We start from the raw sequence: 11,806 nt of genomic DNA on the forward strand, positions 1-11,806 counted from the left end.
GAGGTAAGTTTATCATACGTCTTGGCTCCTGGCACATGTGTTTGTACAAAGCCCCTTATTTCCCTGTTTATACCCTTTTATCCCTAAACTTCAGGGTAACTCCTATTCTCCCATAGATGACCTTGCGGTCAGGGACTATTTGAATGAATGAATGAATATGACCTCTTTAAAGAATGTTGACCTGTTGATTTAAATGTTGTTCAGTCACTCAGTCGTGTTTGACTCTTTGCAGCCCCATGAACTGCAGCACACCAGGCTCCTCTGTCCTTCATTATCTCCCAAAGTTTGCTCAAATTCATGTCCATTGAGTCAGATGCAACCTAACCACTCCTCCTCTGCCACCCATTTAAATGTGTTCTTACAAAACATGGATTGCCATTGCTTGTGCAAGGATCTTTACTTTTCTCAAAAGGGATTGTGTCAAATAGCTCATTCTGTTTCCCAGTTCCTCACCTTGCATCGTCCCTCTGGATGTGAGGTTAATCCATCTATGGGCTGCCAAAATCCTCCACCTGCTCATTTACCATCTTTTACATGTCCGTCTCTGTGGTCACAGGCAGCTGGGTGCTGCCGGCTCACTGAACCTCCTTGACACGTATGTTCCAGAGTGGTCTTGGGCTCCTTCAGTGTATATAGTATAGACCAGGAGTGGACACACTGGGATATGTGGGTTACCCTCCTCCCAGCTCTTCTCCTTGGGGGACATCGTGGAATTTGGGGTCTAGGGACTAGGCTGCCCTGGAGCTCAGAGCTCAGTCTTGGCACCTTAGCTTCCTGCTGAGCCTGAAGGCCAAGGCTGTTCTGTCTCCAGCCCCTGCCTCTGGTCAGCCCAGGTGGTCTCTGCCTCCTGCCCCTTGGAGGTCACATTCCTCAAACTTCTGGAAGCTGAGTCACTGCCCCCAGGGCTTTTGGAGGTGCACAGGCAGGAAGGACTGTAGTAGGCATCAGGGGCTGCCCCCAAGACAGAGTGTGTGTGTGTGTGTATATCTTTTTTTTTTCTCTTCCATTGAAGAGGACCCTGGCTGTGAGTGACGGAGGCTGGACAGGAGGTTTGGAGGAATATTTTCCGGCAGAGTTTAGACCCGCCTGGGCAGATTTGCCTTGGGTGTGAGTCATCAGTGGGTTCTAGAAGAGCCAATTCTGGAAAACCCCTTCTGTTCTGGAAAATCCACAGGCAGGCCTGTTCGAGAAATGCTAGGGGGTGAGGTGGGGTGGGAAGGGGTGGTGGCATGGAGGAAAAACAAGAGTCGGTTCCAACTGCCCCATCACACCGCCAAAAGCCAGCCCCGAGGAGGAGACGGGGGGCAAGGGGTTTCATAGTGCCCCTTAGCACCCTCCTTCACCATCACCCTTCCTGATTTTACCTGCCTGGCCCCCCCACCCCCGCCCCACCACCTGGGCTGTTACTCACTTTACATGTTTCATTCAAGTTGTAAAATGTAATTATCTTATTCTATGGATGGAAAACCAACAGCATTTGCCAGGAGTAGAGAGTAGCTGGGTTTCGCAGGTGGTGCGAGTGGTGAAGAACCCGCCTGCCAATGCAGGAGACATAAAAGAGGTGGGTTTTGATCCCTGGGTCGGGAAGATCCCCTGGAAGAGGGCATGGCAACCCACTCCAGTGTTCCTGCCTGGAGAATGCCAAAGACAGGGCCTAGTGGGCTACAGCCCATAGGGTCGCAAAGATTCTGACACTGAAGCGACTTAACGCGTGCACGCAGTAGAAAGATACGTATAACAAAAGCAGAGCAGGCTTGTTAACATGTAACTGGAGCCTGTTGCCTGCAGAAGTCTCTGGATCCTGCAGCTGCTCTTTGCCAATCAAGGGAGATGAGCAAGTGTTGGGAGGCTGTGCCAGGACAGGCTGGCCCCATGCTCCTGGAAGTGGTCCTCAGGTTTGAAAAATAATTAGTAAGCTTTAGTTTTCTCTGGGAGCTGCTGTCTTCCTGCCTCACTCCTGTGCTCACATGAGAGTTCCCAGAAAACTGAAATGTACTGGATGCCTCCTAGTGATGGCATCTCCCACCAATATCCTGCACACTAAAGACACTCAAATTTGTGTTGTTAACAGGGAGAAAGGAACTTGAACTTCAGTGATGGCAAAGATGGTCACTTCCCAGGTGGTGCTGCTAGTGGTAAAGAACCCAGCTGCCAATGCAGGAAACGTAAGAGACATGGGTTCGATCCTTGGATCAGGAAGATCCCCTGGAGGAGGGCACGACAACCCACTCCAATATTCTTGCCTGGAGAACCCCATGGACAGAGGAGCCTGGCGGGCTACAGTCCATAGGGTTGCAAAGAGTCAGACACGACTGAAGCAAATTAGCACAGCACAGCACAAAGATGGTTGGAGTTGTAGTAAGGGCTTATGGGTGCTAAATGTGTGTGCGTGCTTAGTCATTTCAGCTGCGTCCAACTCTTTGCAACTCCATGGACTATAGCCCACCAGACTCCTCTGTCCACGGGATTCTCCAGGCAAGAATACTGGAGTGGGTTGCCGTGCCCTCCTCCAGGGGATCTTCCTGACCCAGGGATTGAATCTATATCTCCTGGATTGGCAGGCAGGTTCCTTACCACTAGCACCATCTGGGAAGCCCAGGTGCTTAATAAATCTTGCCTAAAGAAGTGGGCAAATAACCCACTAGAACAGGGGTCCCCAACCTCTGGGGGATCTAATGCTTGATGATCTGAGGTGGAACTGATGTAATAATAATAGAAATAAAGTGCACAATAAATGTAATGCTCTTGAAGCATCCTGAAACCATACCCTGCCTCACTGGCCCATGGAAAGCCTGTCTTCCGTGAAACTTGTCTCTGGTGCCAAAAAGGTTGGGGACCGCTGTACTAGAATGTAACTCCTTGAAGATGGTGTTTTCTACCTGTTCTGTGCACTGCTGTGTCCACTACCTACAACAGTGCTTAGCACCCAATAGGTGCCTCATCCACAGTTAAGTCAATGAGTGAATCAATGAATCCATAAATTAGTGAGTGAATGAAGAAATGATTGAGCATGTGAATGAATGTCCACCCTTTCGCTAAAGTCAAGAGATAGGTCTTTTCATCATCAAAGAAAATCTACAGAAAATCTACAGAGGGTGTGGATAAAAGGGAACCCTCCTACACTGTTGGTGGGGATGTCAATTGGTACAGCCGCTGTGGAAAAACAGTATGGAGGTTTTTCAAAAAACTAAAAATAGAGTTACCATATGATCCAACAACCCCATTCCTGGAGAAAACTCTAATTCAAAAAGATACATGCACTCCAGTGATCATAGTGGCACTATTCACAATAGCCAAGACATGGAAATGACCTAAAGGTCCATGGAGAGATGAATGGGTAGAACATGTGCTGTATAATGGAATGCTGCTGCTGCCGTTGCTGCTAAGTCGCTTCAGTCGTGTCCGACTCTGTGCGACCCCATAGATGGCAGCCCACCAGGCTCCCCCGTCCCTGGGATTCTCCAGGCAAGAACACTGGAGTGGGTTGCCATTTCCTTCTCCAATGCATGAAAGTGAAAAGTAAAAGTGAAGTCGCTCAGTCGTGTCTGACCCTCAGCGACCCCCTGGATTGCAGCCTTCCAGGCTCCTCCGTCCATGGGATTTTCCAGGCAGGAATACTGGAGTGAGGTGCCATTGCCGTCTCCGATAATGGAATGCTACTCAGCCATAAAAAACAATGAAATAATGCCATTTGCAGCAATATGGGTGGATCTAGAGATTATCACACTAAGTGAAGTAAATCAGAAAGAGAAAGACAAATACCCTATGATGGCCCTTATACATGAAATCTAAAATGATACAAATAAACTTATTTACAAAACTGACTCACAGACACAGAAAACAAACTTATGGTCACCAAAGGGGGAAGGGGGTGAGAGGGATAAGTGAGGAGTTTGGGATGAGCAGATACACACTTCCCTGGTGGCTCAGACAGTAGAAAATCTGCCTGCAATACAGGAGACCAGGTTTGATCTCTGGGTCAGGAAGATCCCTTGGAAGAGGGGATGGCTACCCACTCCGGTATTCTTGCCTGGAGAATTCCATGGACAGAGGAGCCTGGTGGGCTACAGTCCATGGGGTCACAAAGTGTCGGACACCACTGAGCTACTAACACTTTCACTTTGGTGGTGTGAGTTGAGGGTCCACACACTTCTTTACAATAAAATAACAAGGATCTCCTATACAGCATAGGGAACTGTGTTGAGTATCCTGTAATGAAGCATAATGGGGATTCCCATGTGGCTCAGTAGTAAAGAACCCACCTGCCAAAAATCCTCCTGCTTGGCGGGTGGATTCTTTACCACTGGGCCACCTGGGTTGGAAGGCCCAGTTTTATTCTACACTGTGTTGGGCATGCTCTCTGAGCTTTGCATACCTGCATATCCAAAGGGTAAGTTTCTGAGAAAAATCCCCTGGGCTTCTAAGGAGCTGTTCTCCCCACTCAGTGGAGTGTTTACCTTCCCACGTGCTGGGCACGGAACATTCTTATGGGATAGCGTTTAACCAGCCTCTGGCTGGCGTTGCTCTGGTCTGGGTGGCCCACTGAGGACCAGGTGAGGGGCCAGTCTCCCTCCTTGGTGGGATTTGAAAGAGGCAGTGTAGCACCCCCTCCCACCCCACCCTCAGATAACTCTGCCTCTGTCTCAGCCCAAGTAGGAAAAGGGCATCCTTTTGTTCTCTTGAAACAGAGACGTGTTCACTTTGTAGGCTTTATTTTTTTTTTCCTTAAGGTAGAGCTTCCCAGGTGGCTCAATGGTAAAGAACCCATCTGCCATTTCAGGAGACACAGGAAACTCGGGTTTGATCCCCAGGTGGGGAAAATCCCCTGGAGGAGGGCCTGGCAACCCATCCCAGTATTCTTGCCTGGAGAATCCATGGACAGAGGAACCTGGCAGGCTACTGCCCGAAGGGTCGCAAAGAGTTGGACGCGACTGAGTGACTAAGCCGCATGCAAATTCATTATTGACCAGGGCATGCTGAGTGGTTTTTCCAGAAACTAGTGCCTGTGGCTAGCGATTTTTATTTTGGCTGGCCAAAATTAATTCCTGTTATTTCACTAACACTTTGTGGGTTATTATATTCAGTAGTTTCACCTGTGTGTGTGTGCGCTAAGTCACTTCAGTCGTGTCCGACTCTTTATGACCCTGTGGAATGTAGCCCACCAGGCTCCTCCGTCCACAGGATTTCCCAGGCAAGAATACTGGAGTGGGCTGCCATGACCTCCTCCAGGGGATCTTATTGACCCAAGGATTGAATCTGTGTCTTTTGTGTCTCCTGCATCGGCAGGTGGATTCTTTATCACTGTGCCACCTGAGAAGCCACACCTGTAAAGTCTTCTCCAGCACTATGAGTTTCATTTTCACTTTCCGTTTCAGAATCCATCACTAAGATTTTTTGTCTTTTTTTTTTTGGTCTAATATTCACATCATCTGAATCAGAATTATAATCTGAAGAACTGTCATCTTCTAAGATACTGGTATATGTGTTGCTCAGACAATCAGAAAAAGTATCTGCATAAAATTCAATGAAAAATGCTTCTTTACTCAAAATTTTGCAATGCATCACTTTTGAAAATTTTTGGTAATAAACTTGCATTTATAATATACATAAGGTTGGATCAAAAACCCCTAAGGGAGCAAAATGTGAATGATAATGACAGTCAGAAGTTGGATAATGAATCTTTGATCAACTTTAAGTTCTAACAACTTCACACAGTGATGTTAATTGTATCACTGTCTAAAAACATATTGATACATCTCCAGTCAATAATGTTTGGGTGACAAAAGATATATTCATACATCTCCAGTCAATAATGTGTTAAGGTAATAGGGAAGCCAGGACTTTACTTCTTTGGGGAAAAAAATCTCTTTTAAGCAATTTCTTGTTGCCCTTAAAATATGGGCCCTAGCCAGCTAAAATAGTCATGTTATGATTTGTGAGTATTTCATCACTTCAGTTCAGTTCAGTTCATTCACTCAGTCATGTACGACTCTTTGCGACCCCATGGACTGCAGCATGCCAGGCTTCCCTGTCCATCACCAACTCCTGGAGCTTGCTCAAATTCATGTTCAAAGAGTCAGTGATGCCATCCAACCATCTCATCCTGTCGTCCCCTTCTCCTGCCTTCAATCTTTCCCAGCATCAGGGTCTTTTCCAGTGAGTCAGTTCTTTGCATCAGGTGGCCAAAGTATTGGAGTTTCAGCTTCAGCATCAGTCCTTCCAGTGATTTCCTTTGGAAAAAGACCGATTTCCTTTAGGATGGACTGGTTTGATCTCCTTGCAGTCCAAGGGACTCTCAAGAGTCTTCTCCAACACCACAGTTTAAAAGCATCAATTGTTCGGCACTCATGTCAAAGAGAAAAACAGTATGATTGTAAAGTCCCTAAAAGTGAGACAGGGTCTTAGACTTGCAGTCCCCACCCCATTCAGGAGCACTAGTATACTCACATGTAACAGTTCTCTGCATATTATAATCTGTGACAGGACCATATAAATTTCAGGGCACACTGGTCCAAAACTTCAGTGTGCATAAGGACCCTTGGGGAACTAACTAAAAATCTAGACTTCGAGGTCCCACTGTGATTCATTCATTCATTCAATGGATGTTTATTGAGCTCCTACTATGAGTAGAGTTGCCATATTTGGCAAAAAAGAATGCCGGATGTCCAGTTCAACTTGAATTTTAGATTAACAGCAAACAACTCTCTAGTGTAAGTATGTGTTATGCAGTAGTTGAGACATATCAGTAAATCCCCTACATATGAACCTTCAAGTTGTGAACTTTCAAAGATGTGAACTTGCGTTCCATTAACATCGGGAGTGAGTGAAATTGCAGCTTGCCCTCCTGGGTCAGGAAGATCCCCTGGAGGAGGAAATGGCAACTCACTCCAGTATTCTTGCCTGGAAAATCCCATGGACAGAGAAGCTTGCTGGGCTACAGTCCAAAGGGTCGAAAAGAATTGGACATGATTAAGTGACTACGCACACACACTGTCTCCCGTTGCTTACGATCCTTCAGCTCTACCATCTCCCACCTCCCCTACTTCCTCGAGTCAGTAATTCTTCTTGCCTGTTCACTTGATGCCAGCCCCTGTATGTCAGCTGTTGTACTGTAGTACTGTAGTTTCAACGTACTGTACTGTAAAAATGTTTTATTTTTTGTTTTTTTTTACCTATTATTTGTGTGAAAAGTATTATAAACCTATTATCGCATAGTACTATATCACCAATTGTGTTAATTGGGTATCTAGGCTAACCTTGTGGACTTAGGAACAAATTGGACTTACTGTACTAAAAATGCTTTGTGGTTGATCTGAAATCCACATTTAACTGGGCATGCTCTATTTTATCTGACAGCCCTCACTCTGCACTGAGCTCTGTGCCTGGCGATGGGTGGAGGGGATGCAGCAACGGATAAAGCAAAGCGCCTGGCCTCCTGCAGCTCACATGCTCGGGAGGGAGAGAGACAAGCTCATAGATTAATTGAAGGAAGGGTGTTGAGGGACACTGTGGCAGGGTACCATTCCAGGCTTGTCCAGAACAGAGCACACAGCACCTCCCTATTTGTTGCTGTTGAGTCGCTGAGTCGTGTCCAACTCCTTCGCAACCCCAGGGACTGTAGCCCGTGAGGCTCCTCTGTCCAGGGGATTTCCCAGTCAAGAATACTGGAGTGGGTTGCCACTACCTCCCCATTGGGTCCTGACAAGTCTGGGAGGGGTGTCAGCGCCGTCCACCACTAAAGAGCCTTCTCGCAGGTGAAGGGCACCATGAAAAGCAGAACTGCTCATACATAGGTCTAGAGCGGAGATGACAGGGACGAGAACGGCCGTTTTATACACAGTGGCGTGTCCTGCTTTCAGTACACTCAGTTCTGGGGGTACTTAAGGTTGGTTAAGTGCAAGTTCTTCCCTGGTGGCTCAGAGGGTGCGGAATCTCCCTGCAATGCGGGAGACCTGGGTTCGATCCCTGGGTTGGGAAGATTCCCCTGGAGGAGGGCATGGTAACCCCCTGCAGTATTCTTGCCTGGAGAATCCCCATGGACAGAAGAGCCTGGCGGCTTGCGATCTATGGGGTGGCAAAGAGTCAGACATGACCGAGCGACTAAGCACACAAGTGCAAGGTCAGGTTCCTTCTGATACCGCAAATGTTCCCCGCAGACGCTGCAGGAGATCTTCCAGACGGAGAGCACCATCATGCTGCTGGAAAGGTCCATCATGGCCAAGGAGTGCCCGCTGAAGGTGGCGCAGACGAGGCTGGAGTGCCGGACCCGGCGCCCCAACGTGGAGCTGTGCAGGGACGGCCCCCAGTTCAAGTGAGTCTCGGGGTGGGGGTCGGGGGCCGGCAGGGGAGGGGCAGGTCTCGGGAGCTGGAAAATGGACACTCCGCCCATCAGGAGACTGGGATCTACGACTCCACAGGGCACTGGGGGCCTGGGGCTCTGAGGATGCCCGTGGTAGTCTCCACCCCTCTGCGCTGCTTCCTTCTCATCTAAGCGAGGATGGTTTTGTAGGCCTGTTCTGCTCTGGGAACTCTCCAAGCCAATGAGAGGGTGCCGCCCAGCCCGGAGGCGTGGTCCTTGCCCTTTGATCTCTCCACAGCCGCCATGCCCCCCTCCCCCCTCCAGGCTCCTGTGAAAGAGGCACCCAGCCCACACCTCACCCATCCTCCAGTGCCCTTTCTGTGAAATTCTCACCTGCGAGCCCTCGGAACAGCCCAGTCCTGCCCGTCCCACTTGGCTAAGGAGGAGCTGCTGCTGTTGACGGGAGAGGGGCACAAAGCTCACTGCAGGCCCAGAAACAGGGTTTGTGAGTCGAGGGGTGGAGGGTTGGGATGGCACGATGGTCAGGCAAGGAAGGAAATGGCCATTGGACTTGGGAGTGTTTTTCCTGTGACCTGCTGTGTGCATTGGGGCTGGTCGTTGACTGCTCTGTCCCCTCCAAGCTCAGGACACTGCCTTCATTCTCGGTGGCCATGTGGCAGGCTCCCCCCGACGCCCACCTCAGTGGCTTGTCTTCCTTCTGAGCTGAGATAATGGGGCAAAGAGAGCTGGAGGAGTAAAGAGGAGGAAGAAAAATATTCAGAGAGAAAATGATGACTGGTACCATGCGCTGAGGTTTCTACAGCCTTGGTCACTGCCTGAGAATAAAATTCAGGCTCTTGTTTGCACAAACTGCGTATCAAGTGGTCAGGAGCTATGTGTGGCTGGCGGTGTGGAACGGACTATCTCCATTGCTGCTGAAAATTCTGCTGGACAGTGCTGGCTGAGAGGGCCCTAAGGAAAGAGGGGTCTCCAGGCTGCTGCTGTCACCTCTCTCTAGCTCAAGCTTGTCACAGGGAAGCTCACCCTGATATCAACCCGGGTCCTCCCAGCAGTGTGTCCTCCAGTTCTGAGCACTGTCTCTCCCCCGACGTCCAGGTGGGTTCCAGCCCCACAACCAACCCACCATCACAGGTGTATTCATGACCCAAGGCTGCTGTAACAAATGACCACAAGCTGGGTGGCTTAAAACAACAGGATTTCTCCTCTGAAACTTGCAAAGGCCAAACCTCTGAAATCAGAGTGTCAGCAGGGTTGATTCTCTCTGGGGGTTCTGAGAGTGCATCTTCGCCCGGCCCCTCTCCTGGCTCCTGGTGGTGGCTGGCAGCCCTTGGCTTGTAGCTGCATTATTGCAGCTGCCTCCATCTTCATGTGGCCTTCCTCCCTGTGTGTCTCTGTGTTTCAAATCTCCCCCTCCTTTCTCTATAAGGAGATCAGTCATTGGATTTAGGGTCCATCCCTGGTGGCTCAGACAGTAAATAATCTGCCTGCAATGCGGGAGATCCAGGTTTGATTCCTGGGTCAGGAAGATACCCTGGAGGAGGGCAGGGCAACCCATTCCAGTATTCTGGGAAAATCCCATGGACAGAGGAGCCTGGCAGGCTACAGTCCATGGGGTCACACAGAGTCAGACAGGACTGACTGAGCACAGCACACTTAATGGAGGATAATTTCATCTCAAGATTCTTAACTGAATTCCATCCACGAAAATCCTTCTTCCAAAAAGCATCACATTCACAGGTACTGGGATTCAGACGTGGTGTCTGGTATCTTTCACTCAGCATCATGTCTTCAAGGTCCATCCATGTTGTAGTACATGTCAGCACTTCATTCCTTTTCATTCAGTTCAGTTCAGTTCAGTCACTCAGTTGTGCCCAACTCTTTGTGACCCCATGAACTGCACCACACCAGGCTTCCCTGCCCATCACCAGCTCCCAGAACTTGCTCAAACTCATGTCCATCAAGTCAGTGATGCCATCCAACCATCTTGTCCTCTGTTGTCCCCTTCTCCTCCTGCCTTCAATCTTCCCAGCATCAGTCTTTTCCAATAAGTCAGTTCTTCGCATTCCTTTTCATAATATCCCCATGTGGAGACAGCATATTTTGTGCATCTGTTCATCTGTCGATGGACATTTGGGTTGTCTCGACCTTTTGACTCTTGTTATTTGTGCCGCGGGCTTCCCTGATGGCTCAGACGGTAAAGGATTTGCCTGCAATGCAGGAGACCTGGATTCAATCCCTGGGTAGGGAAGATCCCCTGAAGAAGAGAATAGCTACCCACACCAGTATTCTTGCCTGGAGAATTCCATGGACAGAGGAGCCTGGCCGGCTATAGTCCATGCAGTTGCAAGAGTCAGACACAACTGAGCAGCTAACACTTTCACTGACTTTTCATTAGCGCCACACGAGTATTTGTGCAAGGATTTGAGTGTCTGTTTATTCTTCCCTGGTAGCTTAGCTGGTAAAGAATCCATGTGCCATTCAGGAGACCCTGGTTCAATTCCTGGGTCGGGAAGATCCCCTGGAGAAGGGATAGGCTACCCACTTCAGTATTCTTGGGTTTCCCTGGTGGCTCAGCTGGTAAAGAATCTGCCTGCAATGTGGGAGACCTGGGTTCGATCTCAGCTGGTGAAGAATCCGCCTGCAATGTGGGAGACCTGGGTTGGAAGATCCCCTGGAGAAGGGAAAGGCTGCTCACTGCAGTATTCTGGCCTGGAGAACTCCATGAACTGTATAGTCCATGGGGTTGCCAAGAGTCGGACATGACTGAGCGGCTTTCACTTCACTTCACTTTTAGTTCTTGTGGCTCCTGTCTTGAGTCTGTGCTTAACTGAGGAACCACTGGCTTATTTTCCTGAACACCCTGTCTGTGTCTTGCTTTGTGCTCACCATCCTCAGCAACTCTGTGGGGTGTTCACCCCATGCCTGCCCACCTCTGTCTTTCCTGCTGGCTGAGCCCCGCCCACCTGGCTCTCTGAGTCTCCCAGTGCCTGGCACATGGGAGAGGCACCTATGGCCTCTGGCTGGCCGAACCCACCTTCCCCTCCGCTCTCTCCCCAGGTTGGTGAATGAGGTGTTCACCATCGACGACACCCTGCAGACCCTCAAGCTGAGGCTGCGGGAGACCCGGGACACGCTGCAGCTGTTGGTCATGACCAAGTGCCGGCTGGAGCATGAACTGGCCATCAAGGCCAACACCCTGTGCATCGACAAGGAGAAGTGTATGGCAGTGAGGAAGACCTTCCCCAGCACCCCATGCATGGGCATCTGCCCTTGAGCCTGCCCCCTCCCCCCGACCCCTACCCCGCCCCTCTCCACGCACACTCCTCACATAGCACAGAATTTGCAAAGGCAGAAAAACCGAAATAAAAGAAAGTGTCATTTTTCTCCCTTTCCTCCTATCATGGAAAAAAAAATAACATGTATATATATATGTAAAAGAGCCAAAATAAACGTGCCCAAACCAGAGACCTGGGAGCTTGTTCCTTG

At 49.4% G+C, this 11,806-nt stretch overlaps 1 protein-coding gene across 1 annotated transcript in view; it reads left to right on the top strand.

Annotated features, from left to right (window-relative positions):
* TEKT5 (tektin 5) overlaps window positions 1-11,594 on the top strand; it is a 47,427-nt gene extending 35,833 nt beyond the window's left edge. Inside the window, exons 6-7 of the mRNA XM_068969633.1 lie at window positions 8,157-8,311; window positions 11,378-11,594. Coding sequence (XP_068825734.1) covers window positions 8,157-8,311; window positions 11,378-11,594 — 372 coding nt within the window. The remainder of the gene's footprint in view (window positions 1-8,156; window positions 8,312-11,377) is intronic.
* Window positions 11,595-11,806: the final 212 nt, after the last annotated feature.

The sequence above is a fragment of the Capricornis sumatraensis genome, chromosome 3 (assembly GCF_032405125.1).
Source record: "Capricornis sumatraensis isolate serow.1 chromosome 3, serow.2, whole genome shotgun sequence".
In the NCBI taxonomy this organism is placed as follows: domain Eukaryota; kingdom Metazoa; phylum Chordata; class Mammalia; order Artiodactyla; family Bovidae; genus Capricornis; species Capricornis sumatraensis.